General features: G+C 38.3%; 1 protein-coding gene across 6 annotated transcripts in view; it reads left to right on the top strand.

Moving 5' to 3' along the window:
• LOC129370270 (cyclin-dependent kinase 17-like) overlaps positions 1–21,849 on the top strand; it is a 44,050-nt gene that overhangs the window by 3,634 nt on the left and 18,567 nt on the right. For 3 of the 6 annotated variants that reach the window (XM_055046124.1, XM_055046125.1, XM_055046126.1), the window contains exons 2-3: positions 6,804–6,964; positions 11,319–11,480. In XM_055046124.1, the coding sequence (XP_054902099.1) occupies positions 6,804–6,964; positions 11,319–11,480 (323 nt within the window). Of the gene's footprint in view, positions 1–6,803; positions 6,965–11,318; positions 11,481–18,094; positions 19,487–21,849 lie in introns of those variants that run through there. The other 3 variants (XM_055046127.1, XM_055046129.1, XM_055046128.1) reach the window with 2 other exon arrangements.

Raw genomic sequence — 21,849 nt, 5'->3', positions numbered from 1 at the left:
AAAGAGAGAAAATGAAACGGTTGATATTTTATACTCTCCAAAGCTAACTTTTATTGTGTAATCTAGTTTCACTTCATATATTTTTATCTAGTAAGAAGAATTCCAGGCATCAAATATATATAATATAAAATAATAATAATAAGATGTATAGTGGACTCCTGGTATTAACAGGAGTTAGAGACAGTTGAAATTCTTGACATTACTTCTAATGTCAAGAAAAATTCAATTTTATTACAATGTTATGTGATGGACTATGGTCCAATGCTTCACAGTTTTGGTAGCACTGTTGCCTTGCAGCAGGAAGACCCCAGGTTTGACTCCTATCTTAGGGTCTCTTCTGTGTGGCGTTTGCATGCTTCCTCCCTGTGTGTGTGGGTTTTCTTTGAGTGCTCTGGCTTCCTTCCTCCAAAATTGTCACTATTACTTTAATTGGTCTCTTTTGCTTATGTGTAGTGTAGTTCTGTGTGTGCATTGTCGTTTGCCTTTTGTGTGTCTATGTCACCCTGTGATGGACTGAATGTGTAAGAATCTCTGCTTCCGGATGTGCAAAGCTGGTGGAGACAAAGCCCAAAACACAAGCAGTAGAAAGTGCAGCAATGATGTTGCTATAAATACTTCTGTAAAGCACAGCATGTGGAGTAATTCTCTTATTTGTTCCTAGTGTCTCTTCTGGTTTGTGAGCACAAAATTTGAAGGTGAACGTAACAACGTTTCAGTTTGTGTACTTCTGCATGTTTTAGATGTGTTTATTTTCCAGCACACCTGATTGAAATAATTGCACGACCTCCTCTGCAGCCATCAAATCCTGCAGAAGCATCTCTTAATCACCCATTCATTTAAGTGATTAGAAGGAAGGAGAAACATAAAATGTGTAGGTCAGGGGTACTTGAGGACCAATTTTGGAAATGCACAACTCTTCTTGTGGTGTAAAATAGAATATCTATGTTCTATTTTTAAGGAAATATTAGAAAGTCATCTTGAAAGTGCAGAAAAAGTGTCTGGTGAATATCTTCATGTGATTTAGACAAGTGATGTAATTCAAGATGCAAAATACAAAGGGCCCTATTGCCCTATTTTGGTAAATAAGTAATTTTGTGCATAAGAATTCTTTTGAAAGTCTGAAAGCAGAACTGACTTGTAAAATAAAAGCGAAATTGAGGAAAGGCTCTTTATCCAGATGGCACACATTGTGGTGGAGGCGGTGCGCAAATGTGTATCTGCAAACTGGCTTTGGTCACATGTATTTATTGATCACTGCATGCATCATGACGAACACAAAACAGTTGTTTGTTTGAGTCTGGCCTTTATAAAGGGAGGAAGGAAGCCGTTGTCGAAAGAAAGTCACAAGAAGTCTATTTTGCAGTTTGTCACAACACAGGTGGGGGACAAAGCTGAGTTGTGGAGGAACGTTCTAAAGGGCTGAGAGTGAAATGTAATTTTTTTGTTGAACGAACTCTACATAGAGAAAATGTAAGTTTGCATGATATTCTGAACACACTGTGTTCACCATGAAACACGGCGACGGCAGCATCATGACATGGGAATGTTATTCTTTTTTCTCTGTGATCAGGTTACAACTGAGAGGGAGAAAAGTCCAAGAAGCATAAATATTTTTACCAAGGTGCTTTTTCAAAAACAGTTGAGGTTTTTGATGGCATGCATACTTGAGCCAGGAGGGCATACAAATAATTTACCCTATTAATATGGTGATACTGACTTTAGCCAACATGTTTGTGTCAAAATTAATTAATATGCTAACACCAGTGTGTTTCAATGAGAAACAATTCCCCTGTCTTTAGTTCATAAAGATTATGAAAACATCTTATTAGCGTTGCCTCTCTCCACTATTTCTTCCTACCACCTGATATCAAATCATTTAGGGTAAGTGTTGGAAGAGCTGTTGAGGAGAAGCCATTGGGTCCATGAGAAGAATGGACCATTGTTTGGTTTAATTGGCTATGGGTGCGTTTGTGTGTGGGATTCTGTAGTTGGGCAGATTTGTGCATTACTCATGCATCCAGAGGCTGCTGCTCAAAAAGCAGTGTTTGGAGCACCACAGTGTGTGCCCGCTCCACTCTGCCACATTGCATGTATGTGCAAGCATGCATGTGATTTGTGTGTCAGCGAATTACATAAAAATGCAGGTTTACGGTAAAAAAAGAAGGAAGGTTTCAAGGCAGGAAGGCTGAAAACAAAAACGGGGGCAATACATGCCATGAACCAAACTATTTCTATTGATGGAGTGTGTGTGTGTGTGTGTGTGTGTGTATGTTTTTGTTTTATGTGGCACCCGCAAATCCCGAGTCAATTTATTGTTTCCCGTTTTATAGCAGCCAGAGAAATCCAATACTAGCTTCTCAACATTACATTGGTGAAGGGTCTGTGGGAAAAAAAAAGAAAGTTTCTAAAGCAGACATGATCACATTTGAATGTGTTTGTGTGAGAGAATGAGGCGAGATCGAGGAGAGAAGTAAATTCTCATCTCTCGCACTCTCTCTTCTTCTTCTTTTCACCTCAAATCTGCAGATTTTGCCCGGGCCTGTAACCTAGCAACCCAAGTGGTGTGTGTGTGTGTCTTGAATAAATTCGACTTTACCTCTCCTCTGTCCTTCTCCGGGATGTATCGCTTGCCAAAATACCACAACCTTGCAGCCACCCCACGTGTTTGGAAACACATGCTCACAAGCTGTTAACGGACGCAGACTTATGGTTTCGTACAAAGAGGTTTTATTCCTTTGCTCCTTTTGTGCTTTTTATTCTATTGACCTTTGATCTCCTGCGTCCACCGCAATGCTTGAATTTTAGAACTCGTGCCTTGCTTTTTAAACTCATCTGAACGGCAGAAAGAATGTAAACATTTTAGAAGGTGAGGCTGCATCCTTCATCTGAATTTGTCCTTCTTTTCATCCGTGGGCTGATAGTGTTTGGTGAGTGTGGTGTGCACATGTTGGCAGTGATCGGCCACATGTCTCAAACCTCGCATGGACGCGCTGCTGCCAAGTTTCTCACTCTCAAAAACGTCCATCTGCATCACACAAGACCAAACGTCTCGTGGACATGTTTAATGTTGCATTGTTGCTGAAATTGTCCATGAACCATCACAGGTGCAGGTCTCATAATTCTTTTAATGCAATTTATCCCAATAAAATAGAATTTTGCAAAAATAGATTTAAAATTCAAAAAATATTTAAATCAACATTAAAACAGGGAGGAAGTTACAAAAAATAGAAGAATAAGAACATTTAATATTTAAAGACATTTAAGAAATGTTTGAAGATTTTTCTATTTCAATAAATATAATCTCAATAAGTCACATCACAAGCTTTTAGTAGATCAGAGGACTGTAATTTTCAAAGTATACTTATATTATAAATGCATTTTTTTCCTCCTGTTAGAACCTGGGCTGTTGCAGTACATTCTGTTTCAGAAATGCCGTTCTCCAAGTTCCCTGTCGGAAACACAAAAATCTCCCCCGAAACGTTGGAAAGTTGGCCATCAGGCATTTCAGAGTTCAAAACCTTGTCTGGCTGGTTTCCATACAAATGTTGTGAAAATGGCAGTTTCACTGCATCTGCGAAAAAATAGTCAATACCAAGATTTAACAAAACAAATATTTAAGAACCACCCACTGGATAAATAGTTGATGGATGCCCTAGTGAAAAAAAAACAACAAAAACTTTAATATATTTCAAATATACTTACATTTGTGTAAGTACGTTATATTTAGTAAATTTCAGATTTACTTATGACTTTATTTTCATTCCACCACCAAGTTTATCATAGGAGTTAAGACAGGCCTCTCTCAAAAGATAACGTTTGAACCTTTAAAACACAGAGAAAGCTTTCTTTCTGAAAAGCTTCCTCCTCAGGAGAGAAAAATAAAGAAACAAGGGCTAAAGACCTTTGCACAGAACGGCTATATCTGCCCACAGATCAATTAGTATTGCACAATTAGTACAGCACTCCTTTATGTTGTCACCCAGTGGAGGATGGGTTTCTTATTACTATTCATGCTATATCAACGCAGATAAGATTAAGACTGTGAAATTAGTTGCCATGATGTGTGTGCGTCTGCATTTCTCTGCTTGTGAGACCCATTTTTCCTACAAATGCTTTTTGTGAGGAACCTCTGCTCCTTGTGGGCTCAACCCCGAACCCCATAAGAGGAAGTGAGGTTTTCAGGTTAAGGATTAGATAGTAATGGGTTTAGGGTAAGAGTCAGGTTTTGGTATAGAAATGAATGCAAAGTCCCTGTGAAGATAGGAAGACGTATGTGTGTGTTTAGGTGCACGTTCGTGTGCGTGTGTGTGTGCACGCTCACATGCTGGAACAGGAGCATCCCTGTGTGTTGATGATAACATTTCAATGTATTACCTTGGTAATAGGAAAAGCATGGGTACCAGCTGTTTCTTATAATGTGACTCATTATTCCTGATAATTTGTGGATCTTAGCTTCAAGTTTGCATGAGGCTTCCTTCTTAATGGAGTCTGGGAAAATATGCAAAACAGCAGGGGGAGGGAGCTTAGATCCATGATAATCCAAGTAACAGATGATGTGAAATAAAAGAGGGTTGTTATGTTTTCACTCATTTGTTCTAGTCTTAAACTTCATGTCTTGGAGGGGAAAAACCAAACCATGGTCACATGAATTGGCAGAAACAATGTTGTTAGAAATAAAGACTCTGCCTGTGCACATCTTCTGGCAGAGAAAAGCCAGTTGTCCTCAGTGAGGATGTTCCCTCGAAGCGCTGTGTGTTTCTAATAGGTCTGACAGACTGAGAGCTTGAAAGGATGAATGGCTTTTGTTGAAGCCTCCGAGGATGGATTCAGAGTGAAGGGCAGTGGGCGCTGGACGTATTTGCGTGTACTTTGGTGTGTGTGCTTATCCGCTCCAGAACCTTTTTTGGATTAGACAGAGGGAGCGAGAAGTGGAAGGGAAACAGAAATGGTCTGCCAATGCTGCCTTTGCTTTGAGAATGTAAAGCAAAATGTATTTAGAGTATAAAAACAAGCCATCCACAGCAAAGTGCATGCATGCAAAGAAAAGGACATCAACTTAGGAAATTTTGACTACGTAGCAGTCAAATATGGAAAGAGTATATAGTACAACTGCAAACCTGCCAAGACATGGCTGTCCACTCAAACTGGACAGGAAAAAGAGAAGCAGCTGAGAGGGCTAAGGCAACTTTTAAGAAAATGCAGAAATTCAGGTAAAATAGGAGAAACTATCAATAGCTTATAAGTTGCTTATTTATATCGAAGAAGAGCAAGAAGAAGCAATTGAAATCCAAATAAAGCCCTGTTTTCTGCTAGCCCAAATACAATACAGCAAAAAAAAAAAAAGAAAAAAAAAAAGGAAGGGGTTCTGGTCTAATGAGACTGAAGGAGTTGTTTACCTACATGCAAAGCGCTTTGTGTGGTGCCAAACTAACACTGCACAGTAGCTAGATAACACTATTCTCAATGTAAAACACAGTGGTAGCAGGATCATACTGTGGGAACTCTATGTGAGAAAAGCTAAAAAGCAAAATAGATCAAATATGGGAGAAGTAAATACAGCCTAAAAAGCATGTTAGCTATAAAAGACTTGAGACTGGAGCAGCAATTCATTTTCTAGCAGGATAACAACTCTAAACAACCAAAATATCAGTACTGCATTTTAACCTCTGTAAAACATTTGCGTTTGAAAGTGCTCTATGAATAAAGTTTTGATTAGCTGAAGCGGTTTAAAGCGGAAATACCATAGAATGGCCCAGTCAAAGTGCAGACCCAAATTTTGTTGGAATTTTGTGGCAAGAGTCGAAAATCTATGTTCATATAAACAGTCATCCATTTAATCTGAATGAGTTGCAGCTATTTGGCAAAGAAGAGCGAGCATAAAGTTCAGTATATAGACGTGCAAACCTGCTGGGGGACATTCCACAAAAGAAATCCAGCCATGATTGCAGCACAGGACTCAATGCTAATGCGCTTCCCTTCAGTTTTTCTTTTAGTTCACAAGTACACAGCATGCTGTGCTGGCCTGCAGTATATATTCATATACATATATACACAGAGCAAAACTCATAATAAAAACTGTCGCAAATTTGCACATTAGACCGTTCTGTGCCACCTGGGACTGAAGTGGGACTCGCAGCTGAAAGAACAACTTGCTCCCACTGCTCATTATTTTAACGGTAGGGTACTTTTCACATGCAGCTGCATGTTCAGTGTGTTATTAGTTATAAGAAATACGTAAAGACCAATTTTGTGATTTGATTAAGGTGTTGCCCATGGATCTCAGCTTAGACTTTACTACTACAGAACCAACTAGTTATAATGCTTAAATACTAATTAGCTTTAATTTTAGTTTGAAGCATATCAGTTTGTTTGCAGTGGTTCATCTCCTACTAGTTGTGGGAATTGTGCATGCCTATGCTTGTCAATCACAAATCATCTGGGAAGGCTTCTGTTGTCTAAAATCTCTGGCGAACTGCATAGTCAGCCATTTACATGATTTTTTTTTGGGGGGGGGGTACATTTTTGTTTGTTCTCTTTCCCTCTCTGGGTTTGTCTGTCTCTCATTCTTTGTCTTTTATTCTGCAGTGTTTGCACTTGGGACACGTAACAATGAGAACTCACGGTGTGTGAACAAACACAATCATAGAACTTTAGGAAATGTGCAGGGGACTCCACTCTAGTAGTTTCGCTGTACAGTAAACATTATGAAGGTGGCGACTGTCACTTAGTGTAATTAGAGAAATGTTGCTAATCATGATGTTAATTTTTGTAAATTAACATGAGGTTTTACTCCTCTTCCTTAGGCCAGTGGGCCTCAGTGGTGGAGGTGAGAAGATGGACAGGATGAAGATAATCAAGCGGAGGCTGTCCATGTCTCTACGAAGTGCTCGACCTGTCGATGACTCCCTGTCTGAACTGGCGGAGCAGATGTCTCTGGATGAGCCTTCCACAGCCAGGGACAACGGTGAGACATGTACTCTCAGGTGGTGTTAACAACACCACCTTAACATGCCGAAATGAAAGCTGTGTTCAATAGAAGCCCTGTATTACAGACATTGTATCAGTGCAAAGGCATTAAATAATTTGGACAGGTTAGAAAGTCAAGGAGGAACCATTCTTTTCAAAATATAAACTTTTTATAGAACGAGAACACGAGAGAAGCATTACTCCAAAGTTTGCATATTTAAAGAGATGTTAGGTTTTATTACACCCAAGCCTTTTTTATTAGGGGAATTTTAGCATTAACCATCATTAGTTAGGAATAGTTTATGCAAATCCTGTAGGCTTTGAACTTTCTCTAAGCAGCCAAGGTTTCGGCTGTGTTAGTTTCTTGCATTTTCAGAGAATGGAGATAATTGCAATCACAAAAAATAATCTCCTTTGTTCCCTACATAATTAAAGTGAACGAAAATGCAAGTTAATAGTTGCTAGGAGTAGCTCCGATCTCTAAAATATCTAAATGACATAGTCTCTTAAGATCGCAGGGTAAAACATTCACATCCAAAGACTTTAACAAAAGTAAAGAACTGACTTTTGTTCTCTCATTCACCCTAACATGCATTTAACCAAAGTATGTTGGTATAGCTTAAAACAGTGCCAGATGCACAAAGAACCAAATCTCACAAAACATTAAGTTTTTTTTTGTTGCAAGAATGGGAAGAAACTTTTGAAACAAGATGCCTAATTTTTCACTTTTGAATATTGTATGCAATCTGTAACTGTAAAATATATAAGTCCACATAACTTAATTTAAAAGAAAAAAACTTTCAAACATGATTCATCCTTTCAGATTTGTTCAAATTCTGACATTTGCTTTTTTGAGTTAGAACCTGGATTTTTCCCAAGAATTAAACAGAATAATAATAACTTTAACAGCTTTAAATGAATAACTCTGAAGGACTCATCAGCTGAAGTACAGGGACAAACAGAAATTGTTACTATATTCATAACCATGCGTTTAGAGACTAAAATAATACCTGAAAAAATGTCAACATTCTTGAAACATTCAACAGCTTATTAACATTATTATGTTAATAAGTTATATGCAGACCTTCTCATGCTGCACAAAAGAGAACAACAAAAAAAATAAGTATGATGTCATGGACTTTCTTTGCTTCAAGAATATGTATGTTTATTATATTTCCCTGGTTTCAGTTACAGCATCGCCCACAGTTTCTGTATCACTAGTAAAGATGTGCAGAAAGCTTCAAACTAAAAATAACCCTGCATTACAATGTCATAATCCCATGCAGAAAATGAACAAAAAACTAACCTCTCTCTTGATTACGTTTATGCAATAGAGACAGTTTTTAATTTGGACTGGGTGCAAAACTAAGTTGATTAAGTGTCAAGAGAACTCGAATCCAGGACTTAATATTATTCCGAGTATGAAATGAAGGTGAAATCAAAAGATCTCCAAAGGGACATTTTATTTTTCTATCATTTCTTTATATTTCAAATCTTTGCTGAGTGTGCTGTGGGGGATGCTGTTTACCATAATCTAATGAACTAAGCGCTAGCAGCTTTGAAGTCTTCATCTGTGCATTGCTTTTTATTTAAAATTATGGTGTGCTAATCATCACAGATTTAATGGAGAGGGTATTCTTGGTTATTGTTGCTAACAGATATTTTATATTTGTTTTTCACTTTGATTTCACAGAAATAATTTGTTTTGTTGCTCGTATGTGCTCTCAGCCCCAAACTGTGAATGTAGAACTGTGTCCTAAGTAATAAGAGTCATAAAGGGCGAGCTTGGACACTTGCAAATATTCTTACAGCACCGCAACCATCTTCATCATCACCACCCACACCTTCATCAGCTTCATCACAATAACTTCCTTGTTTACCTTGGTCATCAAGGCTAAAAGACTGAATAGCACAAACTTTTAGTCTTGTGACCTCATATTTTGTGTTTTCAGTTTCAAGCAAACCAATGTCTTTGCTCATATTGAGAAAAGCAATGTTTGCTTGAAACTCTGTCTGGATGCCATCTGCTGGGCATCTTCAAGGATTACAGTTCCTGCTCTCAATGTAGAAATGAGACCTCAATGAGGCTTTCAAGGTTGTTTTTGTCTATCCTGGCAGCAGGCAAAAAATCAAGTCTGCAGAACAGGGCATAATGTTGGAAAAAATAATAAATATCCTCCCAGAAAAGTAGTATTTAAAGCTATACTGTAGCTGCATCGTGCTGTGATCATTTTTTTATTTTTATAGCAGAAGCAAAAGTCTTGATTTCCAGCTCCAATGCTGCAGCATCTATACCGCTATTATTATTTTAGTCAGTGCAATCCTCTGCTTTTGCTTCCATCTTTACATTTTTACACGCCTCTCTTCAGCCTTTAATAGCTCAAGCCGTGTCAGTCCATTTTCAGAGAGCACGGGCGGCAAGTGCAAAGAGGCCAGAGGAGGTAATGTAGAGGATGAGAAAAGAAGGGGCATTAAACTTTAACAACTACTCTACATCACCGTCTACTTATGGCCTTTCGCTGCACTGTGATACCTCCCTGCCCACATGTGCTCAAACTCCCACATGTTTTCATCTCTACATCTGTGCAAAACTGATAAAAAAAAAAAAAAACTTATCGTGGAGGAGGAGAATTTTGTAAAGAAAGATATTTTTCCTTTATAATCACACTGGCATTTTAATTCTATTTGAAGTAATTATCTGTCCTTTGGAGATCCTCTTTCTTCTAAAACAAGTGTGTTAATGCCAGTGATGACTTAGTTACTTTGAAAAAGTAACTTTAATTGGATTACTGATTACTCCTTGAAAAAGTAACTTAATTCGATTACTAACTACTTGATTTGGAAAGTAACTAAGTTACATTAAAAGTAACCTTTTTAGTCCATGCACTGCTAACAGCGCTCCACCACCTGTGAAAATGACATTGATCTTTCCTAATACATAATTGCAAGTTATTTTGTAACCCTGCCCCCAGCCTCCAGGTTGTGTGTTAAAGCCCGGTGTTTGGTATAAGAGTGCAGCGCACAGAGCTTCTCCTGCCGCTCCACAATTCAGATGGCTGCTGCAGAGACTTGTGACATTTATATAAATATTAATAATTATAATGGCGTTTAGTTGCACAACGTTACGGATTGGTTCATTCGTGGCTGTTTTCACGTTTATTGCGCTGTTCAGATTAGTCTCGATGTTTCCAATTTTCTGGATAGTTCAACGTAATTCACAGATAAAATATTAACTTGACTTCAACAAAGACACAGTGGGACGGATAATCCAGGAAATGACGGACAGGGAGAGCTTGACTAAAACTACTGTAATGATGGACAAATTCTGGGGTTCATTATGAGGTTCATTATGAGTCTCTGCTTATTTCCAAGCACAAATGAGCAACTTCACGTTCAAAAACGAGCCCAAAAAGGTGCAACACGTGACTCATTAAATTTGTAAGCAACTTAAAAAAAAAAGCCCAAAGCTGCTTATAATAATCGGACTTGGCGACAGAAACTCAAAATACTTCCTGTTTTTCCACCAACAAAATTGTTTACATTTATGCCGCTGCTGACATTGTCGCATAAAGACGTTGGTCACGCGACAAGACGCGTCGAGGGAATACAATTTAATAACAAAGAAGATAGTAACGCACAGCAACGCAAAGTGATTTCAATTTGTAACTGTAATCTGACTACTTGATTTGAAATTGCAACGCTTTAGATTACTCGTTACTGAAAAAAGTGGTCCAACTTCAGTACTTTGTACTTTGTGACGTGTTATTGACAACCCAGGTTAATGCTTATACTACAACATATTAGTATGATGTGTAAATGATAAAACATACATTCTTGGGTTTTGCTTTCCAAGAAAAAAAACATTAAGTTTTTATTAAGGTTAAAAATCTGTCATGCTTTGCTTTTTTCTTGCCTGCTTTCTTCAGTCTGTGTGTTGGATTTTTTGTCTGCATGTCTTGCTTTTGTCAGCTGTCCACATCATTTGTGACTCAACATGTTTTCCAGTTTGCATGCCTCACACTTTTTTATTTCACATTCAAATTGCTATGTGCCGCTGCTGCTTCATTTTCTAACCTGAACACAGCAACTGCACATGTTCTTTGCCTTTTACCTCTTATTGCACCATATTGTACTATTCCTATGTGTTCCATATTCGACTTGACTCTGTTTGGTCTCAGTGTTACTTGGTGTCATCTCTCTCTTCCTCTATTTTTCTCCCATTTTCTATTCCCAATTGTTTTCATGTGTCCTGTACTTTGGTCCTCTCTGCCTGTCCTACTTTTTGAATCTTTTCGGTCTTTTTTCTCCTCCGTTCTCTTTCCATGCCTGCCCTTGTCTGTTGTGCATCACAGTGCCCGTGGTGTGCTCAGCGCACCCTCCTGCCTCTCATAGTGCTCCCTCCTTCCTGCGTCAATATGCCGGTCATCTGGGCCGCACCGCCTTGCGCAGAGAACCAGGTGGAGGGCTGGAGAGGGAAAGAGCCTTACTGAGCCTGCACAGGACTGGATCTTTGGGTATAATCACACATACATGTAAACATATATGTTAAGTTAGTTGTTCAGTGCCAAGAAAAACTCATAAGAAAATATATCAAACCTTTGCTGTGTTAGTGAATATTCCAAAACTAAGTCGGCTTCCTTTCATGCTGATAAGATTGCATACTGTCTCTCTTTGCGTGGTCAAATTGAACATAGATTCTAATAATTATTTGCTGTGGTGTTGCTTCATTTGCAAACACAGCGAGGTTCTCAGGGTTTTCAGAATCAGCATTGTCCTTCTTGGAGATGACATATACTTCCTTAACTAATAAAATGAGTTCTTATATCAGGAGATCCCAAATTATTCAACTTCTAAACAACAAAACAACATGCTATCATATGTAGTGAATTAAACAGAGTGATGACAACACAAACAGCATCAGCATTAACTTGTATATAGATTGTAGCTTTTAAAAATCTGCGTTCATCTTCTTTAATTATTTTTGCTATGACATTTGATTTTGATTTTGCTGCTTGTGACAGTGTTTGAAATTTCTGCCAATATTATTTATGATGTGGAGAGTCAAAACCGTAATCTAACGTGCACAAATACAAATCCATGCTTATACTGAAGCCACAAATACTGTCTGCATTCTTTCTGTCTGCATTATATAATGTTGCATTAGGCTTTATGGATCCCTGTAATCTTATTTCTGAGTTTGTCTGGATGGCTAATGTCAGGAGCCATAGAGCAGGGAACACTAATAAAAGTAAATGATGGCTGTGGTGGAGGTTTGCCTTGTTGCAGGATATCAGCCCTAAACATAGTGATTTCGATCAAAGCATATTTATCTGCTAGAATTACTCAGTTACCATGCGAACCAGGTCTAATTAGGGATGTTTATCAAGACTCAAAAAATTTACTTTTAGAGTTGTTCTCCATCCAGTCTGAGTGAGTTTGCGGAGTTTTGCAAAGAAGAATGGACAAAACCTTCAACGTGTGGAGGATTAAAAATTTTTAGAAACGTGAAGACTTGCTGCAGTAGTGAGGGGTGATGTCTACAATGTAATGACGAGAGGTACACATTTCAAGTTTTACTTTATAAAAATAATTGAAAACCATATATTATTTACATTCTGCTTTGTGTAAGTCTGTTGACTGTGAGCCACTGAAAGTGTAAGCCAGAGCCCACAAATTATTGGTTTGGTGGAGTGACTTTGAACTCCACATCTGCTTCTGAGCACTGAAAATCCCCCAAAAGGCCCAGTTCGTGACTCAGAACCTAGAATAGATGCTGCTCTATTATTAAAATCTTGATAAGGTGTAGCTTGAAATGTTATGGGGGACTCTCTGTGGGTGTGTGTTGCCAACTGGTTGGTCTTGCTGACTCACTGTGTGCCATTCGACAGTCAGAGCACGTTGCATCCTTTAATTGAGCGGCTTGATGCAATCTCTCTGTCCTGCTGCACTAAGAAGATAACCCACCACTTCTCTGTCTCTCACTTTCTCCATCCTCATTTTACCCACCGTCTGTATTCATCTTTATGAGTCAAGGTAAAAGCACAATCTCCTTTACTTCTACTGTGTTCATGTTAGAGCATGGTTAAAATAGTAATTGGTCTTTATCATGTCTTAAAATTATATGAATAAGCTCGCTACACCCTACTTTCATAATAGTCAAGAGGATTGGCTGCAGCAGGGTGGTGATTCGGTGATTGTCTTCAAATCTGATTATCTCTATTATTTCTGAAGTTTTGGCAGTTTTCAGGTCTGGAGCATTAAGTGTGTGTCCATTTAATTCATAGGAGAAAATACATAAACAGGGATCTTAGAGATAGAGATGTGACTTTTTTATAAATATCCCTATAAACACACTTACAGCGATTTTTATAAGGTCATCTCTCAGAGAAAACAATCATTCACAAGTGGAAAATACAGAGAACAGCTGCTAATCTTTCTCAAAGTGGTTGTTTCAAAAGTTTTACTCTTAGGTCAGGCTGTTCAAAACCAACTGAAATCTCACCCAAATATGGAGAAACTACATCTCAGCCTCTACAGGCCTCACTTAGCTTGTTTGGTATAAACAGAGCTGACATGGAACATGGAAACGTTTAAAATTTGAGTGTAGAAATAAATTTGAAACAGAATTAGAGTAGAGACATCTTATTTCTTGTCTTATTGCCGAACATGATACATAATTTAAATTCTAACAGTTATGCTTTTATCCATCCATCCATCCATCCATCCATCCATCCATCCATCCATCCATCCATCCATCCATCCATCCATCCATCCATCCATCCATCCATCCATCCATCCATCCATTTGTCTTGCGTTGATGGAAATTTGAGACCAGAAAAATTTTAGTATTTTCACCACAAAAACCATGCAGGAATGGTCTGTTAGACCTCCTAACTGTTTGAAAAAGAAGTATAGGTTTGCAGTGCTTTGAAGAATTACCAGCAGAAACACAGATATTAGATCGCTTAGTTTTAATCACCGAATGGCTTAGCACCAAAATACATGACAGACCTGTTGTTGTATCAACCGTGCAGACTATTAAGGTCTTCCTGGTTCTGCATCCCCAAAACCAGAATCAAACATGGAGAAGCAGCCACATGGTTTTTATGCACCACTAATTTGGAACAAACTTCCAGAAAACTGCGAAACAGTCCTTTAAATCAAGACAAGCAGCCATATAGTCAAATTTGAGGCAGTGTTCTATCAGAGAAGAAGCCAACCCTAAACAGACTCACTGAAAATTAAATGGATGGATGAGCGTTAGGGACCTGGTGGAAGTTCAGATAGCAACTTGCTATAAATGTTTTGGCAGAAACTACGAAGGACAGCGTATAAATAATGGCCTTTAAACTTTAATAGACTGAAGCAAGGTTGTAAAAAACTATTCAAACATTGTGACACAAGACCCATAAGATATTCCTTCTTCAACTTGTTTGAAAATTGATCAAATCATTGAGTGTGATTAGCTTTTTATGTGCTATTTCTGCACTTTATGTTACAGTATAAATCACAGTGTAAAAGGTCAACTGATATATCAAAGTATCCATTTTTAAGACTGAATAAGAACAGTTATAAACCCTTAGAACTGAAAGAAATTCTCTTTTTTTTAACTACGACTGTATGGGCAGACACAAGTCGGTAAATAATGTGGCATTTGGTGGTAATTCTGTTCTTTAGAAGTGCGTGCCCAACTCACAGGTTTGCATTAATCTGTTGCTAAATAGGGCGACACCCACACATGCAGCGAGGAATGATTAGCGATGCAGTTTTCAGCCTCATCTCTGCCTTTGTGTTTGTGTGAAAATCTGTAGTTACACTGTTGAGGATTAGTCGGCCAGCCTGTCGGTTTCACAGCGAGAACAACTCCGCTGAAAGCTGCCGACTCGTCTCCAAACGCGTCGCAAGCTGCTATTTTTGATAATGTCACAGATGTCTGCTCTCCTTTGCTCCCCCTTTCCTCTCTCTTTGTATATAAGATACTGAATTAAAATATTAAATGCAAAGACAAAATAATTTTTTTTCCTGCAATTTGCACACCTTCAGAGACCTCATCAGTGAAAGGGATTAAATGTGGCACATTAATACTGCATTAATAGCTGGAAGCCTCTCCCTCATAAGCTGTGCTCCCCGCTATCCATTTACAGGTTCTTGGATTGGACTTGATAAGAACAATGGTGCGGACTCCTTTTTTTGTGATTGCTGTTGTAAGCTCGCTTGAGGCTTAAGCAAGACGTTGCTAATGAATGCTGGTAATTTTCAAAGCCGAATGTGCAAATGTGTTCTTTGGGGGTTTGGGATATTGGGGATCAACATAAACAGAGCTAGAAGCTTACAGGAGGCACTCCAGTCCCAGTAATTGAATAATAAGATTCCTTAGATGCAGAGAAGAGCTTTAGAGGTAATTACTGGAGACTAAAAATCTCCCAACCCCTCCCAGGCTTGTGCGTATGGTTCTCTTTTATGCATATTCCTCAGGGATAAAAAAATGCACTTTGATTGTTATTGTTGGCTTAGTGTAGAGACGGCTTACATTATATATTATTTTTAGAAAGAAAATGTGACAACACTCCTTTATGTGAAGTAATTTGACTGTAGATATGCTTAAAAGAAGGTGGCAGTATGATGGTTCGTGAAGCCTATGGGAGCAAAAAGTGGTGTGGGATGGTTGCAGATCAAGGGGAAATTGTTTCGAGTCTGACATTGTGTCTGTGAACATGAAGCGACGTGGAAACAGTAGTGGATGGAGGGTTAGTGGAGAGCTTTTTATTCTTGATGTTTCATCCGGCCTGAAACTACAGGATTCATCTTTGGAAACCATCACTTTATTTGCAGCTCATTATAAGCGACCAGAGCTCTAACCTAAGAAAGAGTGTGACTAATGAAACACGACATGCACATTTTTGAAAAAGTAAACACCAAAATGCTTACAAATACTTTTTTAGTTTCCTCTCCACGTCAGACATTTTTAAAATCTTATGTCTGTTACTTTAGGAAATATTTGAATTAGCCAATGTATTTACAATACACAAACTGATATCAGCTGTGAATGGATGGTTATTAGGTTTATCATTATTGACAAGTAGGGTGTGGGAGCCTCTGAATGAGAGTGTTTTCTTAGTTAATGTTTACAAGACAGCCTGAAAACCGTCGTGAAGGAGGATGTGAGGCTTTATCTATCACCAGCTTGTGGATCAGTTCTTTATAGTGTTAATTATTATGAGGAAAGACAGGCTTTTATGACTTTATCTTGTTGACATTTAGATAAAGTGTCCATCCAAGACGTCCCACTTTGTCTAAATACTTCTTTGAGGCGTTATCTTCTGCTGTATTGAGGATCCTTCTTGCAAAGAAAACTTGGAGGGAAGTATGCATGACAATCTGAAAAAGAGGAGATTTCCACTGGCAACCTGGCCCCCATGAGTATTTAGTCATCAACACTTATTATTACTGAAGCTCTCTGCACCAGTGGGCCAAATCACATCCGTCTTTAACGTCTACTTTTAAAGACTCAATTACACACCTGCAAAGTTTAGTAAGATCCTTTCCTTAGGTGTAAAGCTACTGTGAGTGTTTAGATAAATATATAAACACTCACCTCACAGCCAACTTAATGGTAGACCCCTGTGTGAGTATAAGTTTCCCCACAATTCACACACACCTGACAATCACTGAAAATAAAACACTTCCTTCAGAATGACCTTCTAAATCTAACATTTCATTTGTTTTGACAAAGAAAACATTCTGTGAGCAAAGATCAGTAATATACTATGTAGTTAATTTTGCATCAATAAATTTTTTCATTAAGAAATTCATTCTCACACTTCTTGCACAAAGATGTTAAGCAAATCCATGCATTTTCTCATGGGATTTATTTACTTAAATGAATAAAAATAAACATTTTGTAGAAGAGCACATTTTATTGATTAAACAGTGGGGCAAGCAAAGAGGTTTGATCCATAACGCTGAGGAAAACACTAGTTACTTTGAGTTTGTACAGCAAATTCATTCAAAGTTCTTTAATCATGAACTGTATAACAGATAACGTTGTGGTTTTCAGATCCCATTTGATCCATGTCTTCATATAAGCAATACTTACTTGTGAAACTTTTACAGTTTTATTTGGTACTGAGATCTTTAATCATTAAAAATGTATCACGTATGTCAGTACACTCATGCCTCGTTCTGGCTGATAATTTCTCTGCACCAGCCCCTGTATGTTTTGTCTCTTTTAGAATCGGTTGATGATTGTCGAGATTGTCACATATTTTAGCACATTTTCAGTAATGGTAGAAACAAAATCTGTGGAATTTCTTTCTGGTTTCATGAACCTATGTTTGGTTTGTAAACTTGTCAAGATTTAAAGAACATCAACCCCCCATTTTAAACGTTTCCTGAACACAGTCACAGAGAAAGATGTTCACCATGAACATCATGGAGAGAATAATAAAAGGGGATAAGGAAAGCATAGATTTCCTGGATAAAATAATGTGCTCTGTGTATCTTATAAATGCAGTTATTTTTATTTACACAAATTAAGTTTATAAGCTGATTGCACAAAAGAGGCCACAGAACTCATCTGTTATCTATGTGTCTGACAAAATTGTAAACGATGCAACAATTTGTGGTTTGGGTTCAGATTACGCAACTCCAATGCTAACTCCAATGCTAACTCCAATGCTAATCATTTAAAGTTGCCTAGACTGGTGTATTTTTATACTTCTATTTAAGGCTATTACTACTCGCTCAGTACAGTATTGCACACCAAGCTAAACTGCAATCACAATATCAGTGTTTGCAATATTGGGATCTCAAAGCACTGCTTCTATGCAATATTTTGTCAAATGTTATAAATCAAGCATGGACATTCTGTATGCCAGTAGTGTATTAGTTGTGTGTAAGGACTTTCTCTGCCCTTGATAAATCTTAACGTATATTTACTTGCCAAGATTGGCTATTGTCTTAGTATTCAGAAGCAGTATTACAGATTTTCCTGTAACTGTGCAGCCACAGAATTCTGTTATCTGTACGCGAGAGTCAAACAGTTAAGTAGGTGATATGTCTTTTTAGGTGGGTACATTTTCTGCATGTTGAAGAGATGAGCTGTGATACTTGCTGCCAAACGACTGTGCTGTGTCACACCCATGAGAAAGGACAGAGAGAAAAAGTGGAAAAGCTGCTAAGATGCCAGAGGCATCCATCAAAAAGCCTCAGGGCTTAATTTTATCCGTAGAGAGATAAGAACAAGGAACCAGAGAATAGAGAGTCAGTGAACATGAGAGCGAGGAGGGGAACAGGGATGGGGTTGAGAAAGAGGCTGATCATGCAGAAAATGCTGTCATCAGTTCATGACTCGAAAGACAAAACCGATCTTCAATACCATCTACGATCTCGGCGCGAGCGACAGAGAGATGGTAACAAGAGGAGGCGGAGAGAAAGCGACTGCTATCACATGAGAGGGAGGGGAGTAATGGCAAGGTGAAGGGAGGCAGCGAGAGGACTGAAGCACTGATAAAAGCGCCACAGGCAAGGAGGGAGTGATCGAGAGAGGGAAGTGGAAGGGAGTAAGCAGCCTGGATAGAGTGGTGTGCAGAACAACAGTGGGACCGCAGAGGACATGAGAAAAAACATCTGACACAACAAGAGAGAAACAAAAAATAAAACAAGGACAAGAGGAATCGGGACGTCACGTGAAAAGAAAAGTAACAAGGGATACAGAGGAGCCGATAGTTGAGCATGTGACAAATGAAACTGTTGTCTTCCCTGGGAGGGGTAAGATAAATGTGTTGTGAATCTCTGCACGTGTTTGCTTGCTTGTGTCATGAAGATACAAATGAAGACAGAGCACCTGTTATTCTGAGACATCGCATGCATTGGGCAATCTCTGCAGCATTTTACCTACCTGCACGCTGTTTGACCTTCCTTAGTCAGCAGGAGGAGTGCGACTGCAGAGAGAACGAAGAGAGAAAGCAGGAAAAGTGAAGGGAGAGTGAGTCTACAGAAAATACCCTGAAAGGGAGATAGAATGTTGAAGTGGAGTTGCAGCTAAGGGAGTTGCTGCTGTTATTAGTGCGCCTGCACTGTCCTCATAATCTTAGACCTCTGCTTGGAGCTCCTGTGGCAACACAGTAGACTGCATCTTTGTCAGACGGAAAGCCTGGACCTTTAATTGTCCACAGCTTCTAAATCAAGACTCCTGCCTGGATTTATTGACTTAAACCTCGTCTGAAGTGACCACAGTTCCTTGAAAGGGCCTGGACTTAGTTTTCTTACTGTGTGAAGTGCATTTCTGAACATTTAAAGATATTCAAATGTTAGTGCCGTGAGTCTTCTTCAAGAACGGATATGTCAGACAATCCCCAAGGGTGTTCTGGACCTGCTCTCAGAGTGGGAGACTCCAAGGTGGGAGAGACTAAAATGGGAGAGGGGATGAGGATGGGGGAGAGAGACCCCCCTTTGAGGCTGTCGCCGTTCCGTATGCTTCGAATGCTGGACTCGTGCCGCCCACCAGGAAACCGGATTGGTAAGTCCATCTTTACCCAGCAGCTCATCTGCACCCTAATCCTGAATATCCATCAATCCAAGGCAACATCTGAATGTATTGGAACTGTATGCATCTTTCAAATATAGGTAAAAACTCTGGCTACAAATATTCTACAAGTAACATTTTTATCCCTCCAAACTTAAAGATGACTTTTGGTTGCAATGTGGTCCCAAGGGATTCTGTAAAGTAGGAGTTCTCTTTTAAAAGTTTGACATAGTTTAGCTTGTAAGAGCAGTAAGTAAAAATACTGAATTAAACAGAGGAGGTTTAGCAGATTCATAACAGGAAATCTAAAGATTTCCTTTAGTCTTTGAAGTAAATCTCGGACTTTCTTCACAGTTTGAGCTACTCCTCACTGGGTTTTGCATCCTCCTTTTGAAGTTCGTTTTTGTGTGCGCTATATAGAATCCCAGCTTCCTGTATCACATGCAGAGCTGGGTGAGGTTGTCCTGAAAGTATCCCGCTCAGTCTTCAAGCATTTAGTCAGCAACCCTAACTAGGCCAACTGGTCTGCTTGCAGGGACGCAGGGGTAACTTGTGACATTTACTGTCTGCTCTTTGTCTTCAGAGAAACAGGAAAAAGGAGAGCTGCAGGAGATATTAGGAAGACAATTTGGTGGAACAAGAAGTGTGTGACATTTGTGCTTTGTACTGAATGTGAAACGACCTGGTTTGGTTTGCATAGTGATGGAAATTTCCTCCTCCCACCACATGTTGTCTTATCTCATTCACCCTCATCTACTTTACTGTTTATGCAAACAAGCAAGATCAGGGTTCTCTAAAAGAACTTCCTTTGTTATACTTGTCGTACTTCAATACTCAGTTGTCACAAGCTTGTGGAATTGTGTCAGCTTCTGTTCATTTGTAGATGCCCAGGATCAGTTTCCCTTGACTCTGGTATCAGTTACCTCCAGTTTAAGGTTTCACCATCTGGGTTGTGAAAGTTAATTCTTGATTATGTGACAACTGGCTACTCCGTGGTCTGACCTTCATTAATGTTATGACCTGTATTCTTACATCAGAAGTGTGATGTGATTAAACCTTTGAACACAAACTGAAATTTACTTATATATGTAAGTTTACTATTTGTCATATTTTCCTTTTATCAACTTATAGACACTTAACATAACACATGCTAAAATAATTTTCTTACAGTCTCCTTATATTTTAGAGGCTTTAAAGAAATAATCTTAAAGTCTTACAAAATAACCTTAACTTATTATATAATCTGATTTATTTCATTTAATGACAAAACATGCAACAGCTATTACTACTGCTATGAGATAGTCGCATCAACAAAATATTCAGTTCTTTAACAATGTTTAAAGCTTTAACAAGTTAGATATGGAAGTATAAACACAAGTGAGTGTTAGTAGCCATTATCTTTTGAAAATCAACTATATGGAAATAGTATCAGAAAAATGTGATTTTAAATTAGAGTGTTAGCTTTTTTTTATGTTTCTCTTATTAATGTAAGGCTTATGGCCTGACAAGAGATAAAACTCTACAGCATAGTGCTTTCTCTGTTTTCACTACACAATGGTGGAATGGGAGAGTTCAGTCATTCTAAAACAATTATATAAAATTATTATACAAAATGACAAATTATTAATACATCTCAGAATTATTGAAATGAATAGCCCAGTTTGGATAAGTCTGTATCAGTTTGCATATCCGGGCAGCTGGCATGCTTAGTATGAGGATATAAAAAGTGTGACTAGATGTTTCTAGTGACGTCAGATAGACTTGAGAATATTCTCAAGCCTTACAAATAGAAAAAATAAGAATATAGGATTTAATTTATGGTATTTTTAGCTTAATTAAATTATTGCTAGAGAGATGTTTAAAACTCCATAATATGGAGTGACAAAAATGGAATGAGTAATGAAAAAAACTGTAAATATAATTTTCTGTTCTTGTTTTTGCTTTGTTCTATAGTTTCCATCCTCAAACTCTATGACAAAGTATTCAGCTTGTCTTTCTCGTATCCTTATTACAGAAATAGATACAAATGAATGACCTAGAATAAGCCTTAGCTGTCTGCAGCTGACAGTCCAGCATACTAAAACAAATAGTTTCACTTTTCTGGCCCAGAGTTTTTAAATCTCATGGCTGATGTGTCATAGTCAGTCAATGAAATTATCTTTCTTTCTTTCTTATCATTTCTCTCCTCCATGTTCATTCTCCCTCTAACCTCCTAATCTCTGTCTGAATGTCTTATCTCAAGCTGACTGGCTGTATCAAGGGTAAATGGTGCAGTTTATGGCAGATTACTTGTAAATGTTTCCCTTTCTTGAATAAACTCAGTGAAAACATGAACACCAGCACCAAGGTCCAACCGC

Source organism: Poeciliopsis prolifica, unplaced genomic scaffold (assembly GCF_027474105.1).
Source record: "Poeciliopsis prolifica strain line A6 unplaced genomic scaffold, Auburn_PproV2 SCAFFOLD023, whole genome shotgun sequence".
NCBI classification, from domain to species: domain Eukaryota; kingdom Metazoa; phylum Chordata; class Actinopteri; order Cyprinodontiformes; family Poeciliidae; genus Poeciliopsis; species Poeciliopsis prolifica.
The sequence above is the reverse complement of the archived record's forward strand: the minus strand, read 5'-3'. Positions and strand labels throughout refer to the sequence as shown.